At 33.4% G+C, this 19,129-nt stretch overlaps 1 protein-coding gene across 2 annotated transcripts in view; it reads right to left on the bottom strand.

Annotated features, from left to right (window-relative positions):
* LOC100376583 (protein LMBR1L) overlaps positions 1-19,129 on the bottom strand; it is a 39,507-nt gene that overhangs the window by 11,067 nt on the left and 9,311 nt on the right. For both annotated transcript variants that reach the window (XM_006819606.3, XM_085495254.1), the window contains exons 2-4: positions 4,749-4,842; positions 2,095-2,268; positions 930-1,033 (exon numbers count right to left, since the gene is read on the bottom strand). In XM_006819606.3, coding sequence (XP_006819669.1) covers positions 930-1,033; positions 2,095-2,268; positions 4,749-4,842 — 372 coding nt within the window. The remainder of the gene's footprint in view (positions 1-929; positions 1,034-2,094; positions 2,269-4,748; positions 4,843-19,129) is intronic.

The following is a 19,129-nucleotide window of genomic DNA, read 5'->3' as shown; positions in this document are numbered from 1 at the left end:
AAGCAAGGGCTGTTTATATTATCAACAAAAAAAGATATGACTGGTGGCAAAATTGTAAAAAAAACAAAAAACACAAAGACTAGATCTATAGATTGTCCACCAGTATATAACTATTGACGTTGTACCGATTTAAGTTGGAATAGGTATGGTGTCAGGGATTTACAATTCAGAGTTGCATACCCTTTGGGTTTTGTAAATAATTGATAATATTACATATCCCTATCCTTGTTCATGATTAGAATTATGTTTACTGATATATCTAATCCCACAATTTTTTTCTTAGGTTGACATCAGCAGACACTCATGACTACTGGCAGACTTTTGCCTTGGCAAGGAATGATGCTATTTTAGTGGTAATCACAAGTGTCTGCTGAGGTCAACCAAAGAGAAAATATTGTGGGATTATAAATTTATCACATGCATAGCTCAAAAGTAAAAATGACATTGTGCCTTGTATGCAAATTTTCAAAATGTCACAATGATCTATTTCCTACGTATGATGGGTGAAAATTCCCCTCATTCATATATGCTTCAATTTTCTTCTGCAGATGTTTTGGAGAGACTGAGTAATAATTCCGAAAATACACATAGGAGCTTGCCAAAATGAATCCTTTTTGATACAATCTGTAGTTATCAGACTGTATATAAAACTGAAAGCTCCGGACAACTTTTAGGTAGCACACTCAATAAAAAAATGTTTGCGTTATATACTTTATGAAAGTGATGAGTCAAATCAAATGTTGAGAAAACGAGCACAAGGCAGATATTAGTTGAGCATACGGTAATTTGAATTTTTATTCCAAAACTATAAAAAATTAAATTCATAAGGTGCAAAATTCAACAGTCTGGGGTATCTAACTCAAATTTTCAAATAAAATAATCCTATAAAATGCCATAGATATCTGAAATAATGTCTCCAACATTGTTACCTTCTTAGATCCAGCAAATCCTTCAGATTCCGTGAGAAAGTATGCAAACGGTATTAAAATAAACAGTGCAAGATTTGAAAACAAGAAGATTTGATTCCATAAACCTGAAATAAATAAAATGAACAATATTCTATAATTTGATATAAAGTACAAAATACAAACAGGTGTTCTTGAATCCAGCAAAAATGACTTAAAAGACCCCCTGGCTATTCTTGTACTCTGTCCCCAAGCACATTCAATCAGAGTATCGATTCATGATTCTGGTGAAAGAAATTCTATACTCTTTAACATCACGTGTATGATAGATATATGTACTAAATTCAACTGCTAATTCATAATAAACTCAAATATGAACATGTTTGATATTTTCACTCTGTTTTATGCTTCTAACATTTTTTGTTCTGAAAAAATTTTACATTGGGTATTTGGTTTGACAATTGATATAAAGAATCAAGCCAATGTCTGTCACAGTGTACTTAAAGCTAAGGTACACATATTACAGCAATTTAAATATTATTTTTAACTCGCATATTTCAAGCGAGTACCATGTAAGCTCACTCTCAGTGTAAAATTAAAACAAATCAACTATGTTATGATTCATGTCAATTTTTTATACTCATAATGTTTGTAACAATGTACTTGAAATGTATATACACTGTGGTAATTTCGCAGTAGCAATCTAGACACACTATTTTAAACCAGTATTGATAGCATGTTTATTTATTAGTGGAAACATCACATTGTCACACGCAACGTAATATTACCGTAATTGGTATAGTACAGGTGTGATGGTTCAAATACCAAAATGGCAACAGTAACATAAAAACTTCCCTGGCGGCGATGATAACATACGAAGACGGAGCCAACAGATGAGGTTTCAACTTCACATGTTGCTCGTCAAATACTGTAAAATACTTTATTTTCGCTTGGAATTAATTTTCTCTATTTTTGCCGAAGGAATGATTCAGTGAAAATAAAATCCAAGTCAGTTACATTGTGGGTTTGTTTGTCTTGAGGATAAGAACATTGGCATATCTATTTTTAATATAATATATTTTTTTAGATGAACCAGCATCATTTTAACACATTGTGAGTTTTAGCTTGTTCTGGGAGTGATGTATCACATATTTGTGGGAATGAAACTTTAAGGATAGGTTGTACATACCATGTATAAGGGATTCATTTAGCCATTTAACATAATAACTATTGGGGTATGAGAGCAAGACTTCATTTGTGACAATAGATATAGGTAGTAATAATACAGCACCAACTGACACTGTCACGGTAAATGTACAGATCCATAATGCAATCCTGTAAACCATAGCATCTTCATCATCATCTAGCAAGAAACAATATTAGGATTAGTGCATCCTGCAATGACATCAAGTAAGTCATGACATAGCCCCTGTATATTTTCAATGCAAGTATACATAAGAGTGCATACATGTCCCATTATTATATTTACAGGAAGTGAATGTAATCACTCAGTATGCCAGAGATGTGTATGGCTCACACTACATTTTTTGAAACAGCCATCAGACAATTTTGCTTAAGTACCAAGTTTGAAAAAAATCTGCTTGTGCGAGACCAAGATTCAGTTTTGGAATACCGTAATATATTTCTTTACCGAGGCGAATCTGTAAAGTCCCTGTATTTGGACTTTGTCCAAATGAGAACTAATAATTCTGTATCATGTTTCACTGGTCAGAAACTGGAATCTTATTAGCCATTTATTCCTGTCAAAGGCTTTATGGCATATACTGGTAAATTTATGTAAACGTATTTGCTCTATGAGACGAGCATCTTTAACAGCAGCATACCATAAACCTAAAATTGCATACATGTACACTGTATCATTCAAATTAGACTGAAGAAACACCTTTCATTTACATAAGCACATGTGATACTAATAGGGCAAATACAAACCACTCTTGTAATTACCGGTACTGAATGTTTAATTTGGAGTAAGTTCACTTATTGTCTATAGTAATTTAAAGTGCCTGTGAAATGGCTGCTATTTTCACGCCTAAAATTATCCATTGATACATAAATATTATTAATTTTTATGTTTCTAAGCATGAATTATTTTTTTAAGTGAAAAAATGTGTTTTAAACTCAATCTACGGCAACTTTATTTTTGTGTATTTTAAAACGAGGCTCCTCATTAGCTTCTTATTTTCATACAGAAATTCCCCTTGTGACGTCAGAAGGGGAAGTTGCATGGCAGCTTGCATTGCCGATACGTGTAAATAAGGCAAATTTCTTGTGCAGTTTTCTCGTCTTTGACTAAATTTTCACTTATGTACTTGTTCGTCGAGGAGGAATGGACCATAATGAACACATAGTATCAATTTTTGTTGCATGGGGTTGAGTTATATGCGAAATATGTCCGTTCTGGTGTACTGGTCACCGTGATCGTCAGCGGCACACGTTTGTACACTGTCGCTGGACAAAATAGAATTTGACGTCGGAATTATCTCGTTATTTAGCAGGTTACTGGGCACGTCACTACACTGTTTTATTTCATCGATCGTCTGAGTAAAACTTTCAAAATTAAAATAAAAGAGAATATATATTTTGACATTCTAAACATTAGACTATAGTAAAAACGACAAATCACAGTTACTAAATAAATGTCAGCCGCGTGGAAATAAATTGAAATTTTGTTGAAATAGGTGAACGCGTCTGGTCACGACAAGGGCAAGTGCGTTAAAAGCGGCGTTTAATTGGATAACAAAAATAATCGAGATCGACACACATACAGATAAATTCAGAGTGGATTCGAGTTAGCGTGATCCATGGCGTGATTGTCATAATTATAACATCATATTAAAACTTTATTTGGTGGAAACACATTGACCAAGCTCGGATTCTTATTTCATAAATTATTACGCAGATCAAGCTGCAAGCATAGAGGTGAAAAAAGAACAGGTGTGAATTCGACATTCAACACCAAACTATTCAGAAACTTTTAGCCTTCGAAAATGAAAACAATTAGCAGTGTGTAAGGCTGTGTAATTTCCTGTTTGTCTGACGCTTCGTTTTCGTGTCACTGTCAAAATTATTGCTACCTTTTACTTAACAGGGACTAAATGGTCTCTATAAAACGATAATCAGGATCGCAAAAAAAGTCAACTCATTTGAAACACTTGCCAGACGTCTCTCTCTCTCTTCTAAAATCCGCCTCGATGATCATGGTCCAGAATATATTTCTTTCAAAAGTGTTGCGCCAGGTTTATGTTGTCAGCGTTTCTCTTTAAACCTAGTTGTTTTTTTCATGGACGAGGACAGTTTCTCCAAAAAAAGGAATCTGAGGTTAAGTGGCTTTCGTCCCCCTGATGTTGCACCTTCGGATCGATTAAAAACGTGTGAATACTTACAATATGACTATACGTTCCACTGCAACTGCCCACAACACAACATCTAAAAACTCCCTCTCAAAAAAATAAAATAGATAAAAAAAAAGAAAAAACGCTGACCGAAAAATGTATATGGTTTAAAAGTATACTGAATGACCAGTGTTATAACGGCTCAGGGGTAGGACGTCCTCTTACATTTTGGCATTTGGTGGCGCACTTTCGGCGAGAGTCGGAAATCCGGAAACAGTCGACCGTTTCAGGATAGGTGGGCGTGACTACAACACGAGAAATATCCCAAATTTACTTGGATACGAGTAATCATTTTCAGCAAAAAAATCAATAACTGCCCATTTCAGTGGGACACAGATCTAAAATGGGAAACGTGAGGGTGGGCATTGCACAGGCACTTTAAATACAGTGGTAGTTTTACACACTGGAGATAAAAGTATTTGAAACTTACTTGTGTAATAATCTTCTTTTTCTGTGCGCCTTTTAAATTTACAAATAATAATGTATGAAAGAACATACATAGTAGCAAAAAGCAACCAATAAATCTGAAAATAAAGAAGAAAAAAACAACAAAATGAGACACAGATAATAAATTTAAACAATTTCAACCCTATATGTAGAGCGCCCTCTAGAGAGTCCTCTATGGTTTCTTCTGTTCATGAGTAATTCCTAATTTTCCAATTAAATATGAGTGAATTAAAAAATAACAATAGAGTAATTGAGCTGCAGTACTGAATGAGTCCTAGTAGTCAATCAAAGACCCAATATTCTGCATATCTGACGATATCAAAATATCCAACATATGTCAATTCAATGTCTTTGATTGAAGTCATTGGCATGTCATTGCAGAATTCTAATTGCTGCTTCTTAAAATAACCTGGAATTCAAACCCTGGTCATCGGACATTTTTAAATCACAACTTGTCCATTAACCAATTAATCAGTTCACTAGTTCTACAGGGCTCAGTCACAGTCACAGATGCCACCGTCATGATTGCTGTGACATCAATTTAATATGTAGTATGTGAAAATATCATAGTAGACTATATATATAAAAGGTCAAATAAAGGTGACAATACACCTTGATTCGCTTTACATATATTTTCATACTACCTCCCCAAATATATGCAGAATATTGGAATTTTTCATCTCAAATAGAAATAATTATATTAAATATTTCCACAAACACTTTCACATTTAAATCAAAAATTATTTCTAATCATAATAATTTATTCTGAATTCAGTGCATCTGAGAGGCTTCATGTACCTATCTTTTAACGCCATCTTTCAATACACCAAGATAAAAGAACATCGTAAATAATTTCATGAAGATTATTATATGTGGGGTCAGTTAAATCTGAGATTGTACATAATTGTAATTGTTCTAACAGATATATATAGTTGATATAGTCTATAATCCCATATTCATGCCAATCTTTATTTTTAGTTCTGTGCACACTCAATACTGATTACCTCAAGGACATACAGTCTTGAATCAGCAGCTACACAATAGAACTGAATAAAATTACTTTACACCACAAGGTTGTGCATATATAAAAATAATAGAATTAAATATTTATCACAATTTTTACTCTAAAAGAGTTGCATATTTATCTTTTTTTTGTTCTTTTCTGTCAAGTATAAAATATTTATTTGGAAGAATAACCATGATAAAGCATTATTTCATAAAAAATAAATAGCATTCATCAGATTTTTTTAATAATTCTTGACAACCATATTAACCCATCATATAACTACATAATAAAACCATGCTTTAACCTTTTCACTAACTGTTCCCTCAAAATAGTCCTGTTTATAGTCTGTACTTTCCTTCAGAAGATTGGGACAAAAATAGCCAAATTTTGACTCAAAATTGACTCAAATTTTTTCTGTCTGCTCCAAAATTAGATTTCATTTTCAAGAATATTGAAGAATATAGAAAAAATAGTGCATAATAATTTGGGTGTGAAAGTCTGGTGGTGAAATACACCAATACGCCAATCTGCACAAAAATTATTGTTCCATCAATTTAAACAATAATTAAAAATGCAAGCGTAAAAAGAACATACCAATTTAATAATTCATTTGTTTTAACACAAACATAAAACATTTCTTTTAACATTGGTGATATTACTGTGAAGTACTTTATAATATGCAAATTAAAATTAATCTCAGTATGTGTTTGTAAATGAAAGAATGGTTTGATTATATATTTAATTTAATCAAGATGAAATGAACAAGTCATTATAGATGACAACGATATCTAAAACAATGACCCCAGTCATTGAATTTGATGGCATATAGTGACCAACATTGGTTGCTTTGTACAAATTATTTACCTAGACATACACATTTAGCAGTCCTAACACACGTTACACGAAAGGTGAATGCGATGAATATCGCATACCTTCAAATTGAAGTGATGAACTGATGGCAACATTCTACTCTGATTTCACTTTTTTTCATTACAAAGAAGACTAGCTATCAATTGTCTGCATTCGAATTCATCCATTTTATCACAATCTTAGTGCCTATTTATCACATCCTACCATGTGACATTGCACATTTTCATAGCCATTACACAGAATTGCATTGCTAGATGATAAATAATAAACAAGCAGCCTCTCGGCTGAGATAACTCCGCTGTTAGCAATGCACATTTCAATTAAAGAACAGAAGATATCATTAGATAATGAACAAGCAGCCTCTCGGCTGAGATAGCTCCGCTGTTTGCAATGCACATTTCAATTATGGAGAACAGAAGATATCATTAGAAAATGAACAGTTTTTAACAAGAAGTCGAAAATATCACTTTTTACCAAAAATGACAAAAATATTCACCAAAATTAGAGAATTGAAGATATCATCATGAAATGAACAAATCTGAGAGAGGTCTACCCAAGGTACATATACACCAAGTATCAAAACATTCAGGCTTGTAGTTTTCAAGAAGAAGTCGAAAAAGTAAAACATTGACACGGACGTCAACGGACGCCGGACAATCACTCATATGATAAGCTCCGCTCGACAAAGTCGACAGCGGAGCTAAAAATATTATAATGTTTTATTACAACCTTTTTTGGCTTTATATACTTTTAGTAGAAACTATTATAAATTTTATTTATATCTCAAAATACAAAACACATTTAATATGATAATAAATGAATGATATAACTATCAAAAAATTCCAGGTTGCACCAAACGGTACTGCTCTATACTATAAACCATAGACATTAGAAACAGTTTTCCAAGGTCTATGAAATACAAATTGTAAAAATAATTTCAAACATTTTCTGCATATCATCATGCATTTATATAAACAACCCTTGATATTTTCTCTTAGGATGACGTCAGCAGACATGAGTGATTACCGCCTGAGTTTTGTATCAATCCAGCAACTAGTGAGCTTTCCTACATGAACCATTATTTTAATTGTACCATTTAATTTTTTAGTCTTGTCAGCGCCATGTACTTTTATATTAACTTGACCACATAAGAGTTGATGAAATTCTGGTCGATTATACATAATTTTCTTCATACATATCACAAGTTTATACTACTGGAATACCAAAATAAAAATAAAAAAACAATTTGGCCAACAAAAAAAAATTAAAACCACATCATTTTTTACAGAAGCAAAATCTTTTTTTTGTGTCAGAAAATCAAAAAAACAGAAGCATTAATTTTCATCAAGTTAGGGTGTCATCACATCACTGAAGTGAACAAAAGAACTTGATAATTCTGATCAAAGACTTATCTCAAAACATAAAGTTCAAAATAAAATCTGTGGTCCAGCTGTTTAGTTTTCACAGCTTATACAAGACTATTTTGCCTCTGGAAATAAATATGCATTAAACTACATTCCACTACATCTCAGTCCAAGCCAGGGGATGCAGCTACAGATGGCAGTTATTAAGGGGCCATGACCCACATTTACTATCAAAGGTTTCAATGTCCACAACTATGTTCTCAATGTACAAGCCAATAGGCTACAATAGGGAAGTGTAGTGTCAACAAACCCTACTGTTACCACTGTGTATTGGAAATTGTCAAACTCTTGTTGAAACAGTTTATCCCTCATACTTCTGTCAAGTATGAAACAAGAGCTACATGCAAGGGAAACTTGCTGTGCATTTTTACATTCTTGCTATCATTTGAGCTATATTGGTAAATGTCATTTTTAGACAGCTAGGCTTTTTAACTTGCATATTCCAGGGTTGTGTAATTATACAAAATTGCGTAATATTCGAGTATATTTACATAAGTTTTTCAACCATGTAAACACATTCCTGATATGCATTTGAATTAGAGCAAATAAAAAAATAAGTTTGCCTAGGCTAAACTTTTATAGCATATTGCACAACAATTCATAACCCAGAATTTAGACCAAATTAGGAAGAATTTTCTGCAAAAAGTCATTACACATGGATTTTGTTAAATAATCAGCAAACAAAATGTCAGATGAAAAAAACAAACATTTAATACAATTCATCCTACCTGTTTTTCTCACAACCACATTATTTTATTTATTTAGTGTATTTACTCTAGACTATTTGAAACACAGCCAACAATTGCATATATTATACTGAAAAATATTTAAAATAAGACTTATTTTGAGCATACATAATAGACACACACTTCTGCTATTTACCTAAGCATATGCACCTCAGATAGAACAAGCAGTAAGCTAGAACATTACCACCCACATATACACTATGACTTATATTCACCATAGATACTGTTACCTAAGCATATGCACAATTAGGAGAGAAAATAGATACCCTAGTGATTAATGAAAACATGTTTATTATTAGGGCCATCAATATATAAACACATTTGGTAAAACGTTTACTAATTGTTGAGGAAATTCAATCCATAGCCCTGTAAATAACCTGTAAAATCATTGGGGGGGGGGGGGCAAACTTGTTACTTATAAAATTGCACCTTTTTGCTAGCAATTTACTCAAACATACTACAAGGTCAAGCACATCCTAGGAATAAGTTAGCTAATTTGAATCGTTGCTCAATTACAGATTGTTAGAATTATCTCACAGGGTTCGAACTTTGAAGTTGAGAAGTTTTGGAGCCATTTTTCCTCAAATTACCTTGGTATATATGAATAATATGGTCAATATATTTGTCCATTTTTGAGGGAATCAAGGCAAATTACGACATGACTTTAATACATATGGTATACAAGTTTTATGCTACATGTATATGGATTGTAATTGTCACATGACTATGATGCATGTCATTCACAGTAGTGACATTTAGTGCGAAATATCACTAGCACATAAGATACTGTAAATATCGGTATCAAAATATTCATGTTAAATGTCATCATCATTTTATGCTTTTTTAAACAGTAAACATTGATACCAATTTTATTGCAGCGATCAAGTTAATTACTTGAAAGAAGCAATGACTCTAGCTTGTAATAATATTGGTACTAACTCAAGATATTGATGGAGGGTAATATTTCTGCTAATTATCAATAGCCGTGGGCAGCCCTGACTACAAATGTGCAACCACCAATGCACTCAGACATCATGCCTTACAAGCAGAAATTAGCTAACGATTTGTAAGCATAATTATGTAAATTTACCATTTGTGTTTTTTTTGCATTCAAAGTTGTTGTGTGATAAAAAGGTTATCACCCGATATCAGATGTGTTAGAATTTGTGGAGTCATGGGTTCCACTCACTTGATTCTATCCACTCACTTTCAGTTCATGGTACTAGCTAGAGATGTCACTTGTATCAACCAGCTCTACAAACAAAAGTTATCTGGTGATAACCTTATAGCATAGAGGGTATGTTTTATGAAATCCTATATTTATCTAATGTACATGTATCCACACAGCTTTTCAATGCAGAATACTGTAAAATGACTAATTTTCACTGGGTTTAAATTTCACTGATTTACTATTTCAGGCATATTCAGTGGGTTTTAAATTCCCGGTTTCGTCATTTAGATAATGTGTTCTATGCTAAATTTTACATATTCACTGGGTTTTAATTTAGCGCATTTTCCAGTCAGCGAATTAAGCTAAATTAAAACCCAGTGAATAATTACCCCCTTTACAGTACCATACTATTATATAATCTACACAACAACCTTCAGTAAGTGAGCATAGGCAATAAATTGTAAAAATATTGTTAACAGAACTCCAGCATTTTCATATCAGGCTACCAGAAAGGGTCAGCATTAATAATTTCGTTACATATAACTGCTTACGCATAGCAGTCACACTGTCTACTACAGAACCCAGGAGTCCATGTATAAATAAGTCAAGCTGGCATTAATTTCAGTAAACAACATACTTTTGATTTTCTAAACTTAGTAATTATATGGTAAATTAATCCATCCTGATTCCACAACCAACATACCGTGATATCACTTCACGACAGGATCAAAATTTGTCAAATATAACAAATTTCATGACCATAAATTCTTAGCTATTTACACTAGTATATCCCTCACTAAACTATGCATAATTTTTAATATTTGTTAAAAACATTGACTACTGAAAGACATGATGTTATTGGGGGTCTGGAACGCAATAAATGCATTTAAGCAGACGTACATGTACATTAAGCTCCAGGGCTATACAAATTACCATTCAGACAACTGAATAGTAACTCGCTTGTTTTAACAGAACTATATATACCGTAGGCAACATGTATTTCAGACAAGTAAAACCCGAGCTCCAAATTCAAATTGGCCTTTAAAAAAATGTATTTATGCTAGATTAATTGGCAAAGGTTTAGATCAGGTAAACCGATTTTGAAATGACACTGCCTCCAGCTGGTGAGCACATCAGAATTTAATAATGATATATGCAATTAAATGTACATGCAGCTGTAAATTGAAGCCAAGAAAAATATTTGGGTCAATCAAAGTTCAAGCTCATGTGATTAAAAAAAAAGTATAAACAAGTTTTGATATCCCACTGGTCTGTGGCACCGTGACATACATTGGTGCATGTACAGATATAAATTATTGTATTAAATCTCTCAATTGATAATGCTCTCACTTCTACCTGAAGATGTTAGTCATATGGTAGTGAAATTTTTCAAAAGTCACCATGACTCCCCAATCCTCTGCTAGTTTCAAGATTTTAGCAAAATAAAGTGATTTATATTACAAGTATTCATTATCCACTTTCAAGTACAATGTACTGGTAGTGAATATTACTGTAGGAAAATAATAGTATAAGCTGCCATCATTCATCACATCAAATCAAGTAGCTACATATGATTCTAGCCAAGCATTCATTGCAGTTAATCATAGTAGAGTGTCAATGTATCAAGTTTCTTGATATACAAAACCTAACAATGGATTAACATGTAAACACATTATGTTTTACCATAAAACGTCTTGTAAGATTTACTACAAATTAACTGCACCTGAGTTTACAGATGCAATGCAATATATCTACATCTTCTGCCATTTATGTGGAGCATATCATTTTAACACCATCCATTCACATTCTTGGATTGCCAGGGCATCTTGTCCCCTTTTTGCAGGTTACAAAACCATGCATAACTTTGTGTACACTACATTTGTGGCAACTATTAATATCTATATGATGGAAAATACCATTTTGCAATGGATAGTTTTGCCTACAATTCCTCATTTGTCCTGTTGTTTGTGTATGGTATTCTCTATAAATATAGTTTGATATTTACAACACAAAGCCAAAACTGAGCAAATAAATATAACATTTTGTTTTGGTCCCTAGATCAGCAACAACAAAAATGTTGTGAATGGTCCTGCAGGAACCTTTATATAATCTGCGACTGAAAGGAAAGTAATTGCTTTAATTTAAATTTATATTATTATATGTTGCACATGCTATTAAATATACTGTTTGTATACAATCAATGAAAATAAATATATTGAAATATTCTCAGAGATTTTTATACAACTTTATCACATCTCACTGCTGTTACGCATGCTGTGATTGGTTGAGACTCGGTCACATGACATGGAATAAAAATGGATATTACATGGTATATTGCCCGCCAAGTGGATATTACATGGGTATATCACATGGATGACGTCACTGAAACTACCGGTACTGCGCAACGATACTGCGCACAACAAATTGTCGTTCGCTGCACTGGGGCTGCTCTGACTGCTGTTGCTTTCAGGGTTTTGAAGGAACTTTAGCCATCCTCGGGCTGTTGGTCATGACCATAATATCAATATCATGGTCATGACCACCATCCCTTGGGCAGGCAACAAATCGTGATATTACCCTCACAAGCATGTGTTATTATTTAATTGTTCATTTTGTTTCACAATGCACAGGTCAGTTAATAGCTGTTAGTTAAAATCAAAATAGGAGTAAAAAAGAAAGCAGACAAGACCCGACCTTACCTGACTAAAATTAGAAAGCGTTATTTTGGTTTACAATATTCTTCAAGGCTTACTTTAACAATTCACTTTACACCAGCATAAAAAAAGTACCCACAGGTAGTCATAAACCAGGAAAAACACCATTAAATTAAACATAAATTTTACTATCGGTATCATACATTTGTCACTGTATCACCATAAGTAACATGCTGTAATTTTGTGGTACTGCACATACACGTATATCAGAGAATGGTTATCAGCAACCTAACTTACAAGGGGAGGAGTATAATGCAAATTTCAAATATAGAACAATTATATGTTTGTTTGTATACTTGCAAAAGACAAATTTTTGTGAGTCAATGAAAAACAAGAAATTTAGTTGCAGTGCCTATGACTTTTGAAATTTTTTTTTCATAACTAACTGCAATAACATTTTTCAATTCATGAACATTTTTAGCAGCAATAGTTCACAGTATTTTTAAAGACGACAGACATGTTTGAAAACTAAGCAGTTCGACTAATTCTCACTATTTTTCCCTGTTTTGGGCTTCACATACCAAATAATTGGGGATCAGCAGATATGTAATAACATGAGGATATGAACAAAGCATGCACAAAGGCAGTTCACTGATATATTAACGTCAGTGGATTTGTAGCAGTGGATTTTCTAATCATGTCGATTAGATTAGATCAGATGGTACAAGCCTTTTGATTGGTTCAAAGTGACTGACTAGGCCCTCTACAGCAAATCATCAAGCAGAATTTAAAGAAGAAAGATTTACAAGATGAATTGCCATAAATATTGTTTACCCACACTGTACTCGCACAAGAAATTAATAATCTCATTTTGAGAGGCAGAGTATGTACTATTTTCCGGCACTGAAGATTTTATTTCATTTTTGAAGTTGCACTATTGTGTTGCATTATATTGTTAATAAAACAACTTAAAAGTAATGTCAAATAAAGTCAGAGTGCACATAGAGTGCAAATTCACTACACATGTAGACATAAGTACCGTAGGTTTTGCTCTAATCCTTACCATACATGCACATAAATATGTCTATTCTCTAATAGCATTACGGTATTATCGCCAGCCTGTTTCGAAATGGAGAATTCAGTATATATTCAGCATGTACATATAGTTCTGCATTAAAGCATCAAGGAGACACTTATGGTCCAGTGTTTGGTTTCCTTATTTTACATGTATTAAAATGAAGCAATAAACTATTGCTAAAAGCAGGTATACCACAAGATTTCGCACTATTCATGTCATATGCAAATTAGGAGATTGTGCAAAGTGCAAAATCAAGTGGTATACCCGACTTCAGCGATGGTTTATTGCCATTACACCAACTTCATTTTAAATGCAATTCTGTAAATCACTTTAAAGCATCAAAAACCATGCACAAACGAGATACAACATCCAAAACATTCCACTTTTAAGCTGGGTAAAATAAAAATGGAACCCTAGAACTAGAATACAGTGATTATAGATACACCAAGCGATGGAGCAAATTCAAACCCCTATTTTGGCATTGCAAGGTTTATTCAAATAGTTACTTGTTAGTGGCAGTGTTGATATATGTAAAATCGTCTCAATCAACAAATTAAAAAAAAAATACAGATGCCCATTAATGTTGCATGCTCGATTACATTCTTAGTAGACAGCAATAATTTTTTTGGCATCATTTGCGTATTTCTGAAAAATTTTCTCATTCTCTCTCATCCCTTTTGAGCCCAAAATACCAACAGTCGCAATTTTCTTCATTGTACTCTATGTTCGTATTGAAAAATATTATTTTCAGTTGGTAGCAGGATATATCCCTAATGCGTGTTATTCATGTTTGGGGCCCTATCGGTACTTCTGAACATGAAAAACTATGGTATACAGCTTGCATAATTAAAAACATGCTCATGTCCAATTCAGAACGACGTATTCAAACAATTAAATTGCTGGTATGATATATGTCATGTTTGTTTTTTTGTAAACCATCAGGTGAATAATATCAAACATGAAAGTTCCAGACACTGTCATAATTATATTCATGTATTGTTTTGAAATGTATTTTTTTTATACCTGAATAAATATATTAATCTCTCTTAATATACTTAACCACATGATTGTTACCATGTAATCACATGTCTAATTTATTAACAGAGTGACACACAAGTGTCATTTAAGTTACATGACAACAATAATAATGGCAACACATACAGCACATCTCCATCTGTATCAAAACTAAAATTCAAGAAATTGTCTGTATTTAATAGTTTAACCAGAGGGTGATGTTAATTAAATGATGATTATATGTATAGGTATATGTACACATTCACGCATACATGTATTCAACCATTGCAGCCAATAATACCAGTAATATTTTGTCGGTCACCAATATGTTAAGCTATATCAACATTTTAAAATTTTACCTAAAAAAGGTGACGTTGCTTTCTGGTTTAGTACAATCATTTCTAATGTACAATCTATTTGATTCTATTTGGATTCTGTTTTATAGCTTGAATTTAAATCTTGCATCTGTAAGTCATATGGCCAACAACATAATATCTGGCAAAATTATAGAATAAAATTGACACCTTGTTAAATTGTGAAGAAATTGAGAAGAAAGCCAGTGACGTACACGTCTGACCTATAACCACCTTCACTTGGCTGAGATGCAGTGATCATTCTATTACTCAATTAAAGTGAACAGAAGGGGATCAGAGTTCACATGATTATAGAAGTGGTTCAACTCAGCATCGACAGTGAGAGAATAATCAAATATTTAGATTACAGTGTCTGCTAACACACATTAACAGTGTAACAAAATGACTTCAGGGCTTGAACTGAGAGGGCACCGAGTTTCAAGGATAAACCAGATTAAAATCTCTTAGAGTACAGGAATAGTATCGGAAATATATGTCTGCTGTCTGTTCTACATGCAGAAGCACATCTATAATAAAAGTACACATAAACCAAAAACTTATTGATTGTATGCTGCATCAGTAAAATATGAAATATTTTGAACAAAGACAGACTGACATTAACACGAGTATATGTGGCACTAAGGAATACGGTATCTGTATATTTTACGGCACTTGGCAGATACTGGTTGGGCATCGAGGTAACTGCCTTCAGGAAAGCTCAAGAACTGTGTAATATAATGTTTGTTTTTATACCCGGTAACACGCACTAACTATGCAGCCTGTTATAAACATAAACATATAGCCCCCGAAGTTTGATCTATTCAAACAAATGTGAACTAGTTAGAACAGCTTAACTATAATGTAATTTATGGTGCTTTAGAAAAAGGTTCAGCAAAGTTAGGTCACCCTAACTGTCACTGTGAATGCTAAAATGCCCTCAATAGGTGACATTTTTGTTGTTGAGCAATGAAGTCCCCTGGGGTGAATTTGACCACAACAGATATTATATCAATGATTATCATCTGAAAAAACTTGGCTATAAAACAAAATGGGTTTTTTGTTATTCACACTTAAATATTGACCTAGTTGGGAAAACTTGGTTTTGAGTGGTCACCTGACCAGTGCAAGTATTACGATCTAACTACAAGAAAACTGCAGCGAAAGACAACAAATGCAGTTGTTACAACAGGGAAAGTTGTTATATTCAGAACCTTTAGTAAATTATGAATGACCACTCATCTGTAAACCCACCCATCAGAGTGTGACATTAAGGAGGCTATATATTTAGAGCGGCCTAACTATACCCTGTACGAATACTGACCATGTTTTTCCCCAAGGTTCTTTATTATCCATCATGTTACAGTAGTGATCTAATTATTTATAGTGATGTTGTATGGAATGTTGTTCCATTTTTTTATGTTTGTAGCAGTTGCAAGTCTGTGTATTTTTTTGTGTGAGACGAACAATAATTTATTTTCAAAAGTCCTGGAAAGTTTTTGATTCATTCTTGACAATTATGAATTACCGGTAACTGCTGTAGAATACTTTATTTTTGCTTGGAATTTATTTTCGCTGAAGGGATGATTCCGTGAAAATAAAATCCAGTGAATATACTTTTTTTCCTATATTTCACATTAAACTCATCAAAAAATCAATGAAAATAAATTCCATAAAAATGCCCAAAAAGCCTTTTCAGCGAAAATTAATTCCAGTGAAAATAAAGTATTCTACAGTATTTGATCTATTAATGTTCGATGACAATGACAATAAATGTTTTTTTCTAGCCTACGGACTTGGATGCACAACAGTGAGTTCATGCACAGTCTCTCTATCATGATAGAGGGACTGTGGTTCATGTGATCTCTGACATGGCAAGCAATACATTATTTTGTATGAGCTCAGCAAGAGATTTATTTTCTTTAAAAAAAAAATAGACAGTACTATTTCCTGTAATTGTACAACTTTCGCTTTCTGTATTGTTATTGTATGGTATAAGCATCAGGTATAATGTATACCACCCTGGTTATTGTACTGAGAAATCAAAGTTTAATCATGGAACTATAAACCCCAGGAAGAACAACCACTTCGTTTCCTTTGAACTATGATAGTTGCCGCGATGTCGAATGTTTATTTTGACTGTTTATTTTGTCGCATTAAAAAATAAGCCGATTTACGCAAATGAACGTTTATCTCCGACTATCGGTCATTTTCGGAGTCAATCGGACGACTCCGGGAGATCACGTGACCGAGTTGTTCCGGTTATAGCATAAAAAAACAATGGCGCCAAGACAAAAACACTGATAAATGATCGACATTCAACGGGAAAAAAAAACACATTGCCACTTCTGGCGATCGAAGGGAAACACGGAATTAGTCGGGATATCTCAACAACAAACAGCTCACCAAACCCCATGTTTCGCAAACTTTCGCAACCTTATTTTTTCAAGGGTTGAAAAAAACAAGAAGTAATCTAAAAACGACATTAAAAATTATGAAAACTCGCTAAAACTCCGACCCGTTGCATGATTTCCGGTACACTGAAGGTCACCCTGCAGACCGACTTGTTTGCGCATGCGTAGTGAACGAAATATTTTACTGCGCAGATATGAAATTTTTTTTTCAAGTTTTCCGTTTCCAGCAAAGCAGTTGAAACGGGCGTATCGGCGGCAACTAACATGGAGTATGACTAATGTCGTGGAAACAAAAGCGAAAGCACTGTAAGATAAACTAAGACAAAGGTTTTTTTAATCCTCTTAGTTTCGTTGTTCTTCCTGGGGTTTATAGTTCCATGGTTTAATAAAGGAATGGCTATTTGTGTATTCTAAGATTTTGGGGAGTTCCTTAGTCTGTACTAACACTAGTAAGTCCCTCCCTTGTGTGTGGATGCCAATAGGTTTAGCTGATATGCAAACATATTGGATTAGCTTTAGTCTGACTCAGAATACTAAGAACTCAGTAAGAACAATGCAGCATTGTGTCTCCTTCTCAATAATACCTCAATGACAATACAGGTATTAGCACTCTTGACCTTGTATACTGTGTTTACACACTCCTAGTGATATAGTTATCTTACTTATCTACCTGAGCAGCACTACAGTATATGTACATATACATATACAAGTACATGTATATGTGGTCAAAAGGTATAACTGTCTCAGATGACAAACAAAAGCAAGCCAAGGTCTAAGCACTCATGAATACAATTGTATGTCCATCTTGCCCTTCTCAAAATAAAATGTATTGTTTGTTCTACAACTCATTAAACATTATGAATGATATACAAATAACTTAAGGTCCACAATTTGCATAAACCCACTAGCCAATGAACAAATGGCTTGAGCATAATATGCATGTTCTATAAAACAATGTATTTGCACATGGTTACTAGAAGAATGGTTAGGAAATTCTATGAACACTGAAATGAAAAAAAATATATTCAGATTAAAACTGCACTATGAAACCATACAACTTCCTGTGGTATTTACACTGCCACTGGCAGCAGTCAGGAAAAAAACAAGATGGGTGACATTGCTATTTTGGGAAAAAAGGTCCGCAAACTTTGAGAAAAAAAACTAACATTGTTTAAACTATCATAGTTATCTCAGATTATAACTCAATGTACAAAATAAACTTGTGAAACGTTCTAAGATGCAATTTTGGGGTACAAAATTTCATCGCCATGTTGGACATCAGCAGACGCAGACTTACGATCGCCCTAATGAAACGAACATTTTCTACAACAACTTAGTATTTAACTTAACAAAATCCCCAACAAAAAAAAGCATTATTTTCTGAAGTTACTATTGAAACAAGTCATTAAATTTTTGAAAGTTCTCTTTGTGCTCGTCATATTAAAGTGGAGGGGTTGTCGCGAGCATGTCCTTGAAACTTGAGTCCCAAGTGGCGTATACAACAGATTGTTTATTTACATCAAATTCGAACATGTGTTGCATGACGACCCCTCCGGTTTAAGACATAGCAAAGAAAAACATAGATCACAAGTGAAAGCATGTCCAAGTTATCACATTTTAAACAAACAAGATGGCCG

This window comes from Saccoglossus kowalevskii, chromosome 21, assembly GCF_978046115.1.
Source record: "Saccoglossus kowalevskii chromosome 21, keSacKowa6.1, whole genome shotgun sequence".
Classification (NCBI taxonomy): domain Eukaryota; kingdom Metazoa; phylum Hemichordata; class Enteropneusta; family Harrimaniidae; genus Saccoglossus; species Saccoglossus kowalevskii.
The sequence above is the reverse complement of the archived record's forward strand: the minus strand, read 5'-3'. Positions and strand labels throughout refer to the sequence as shown.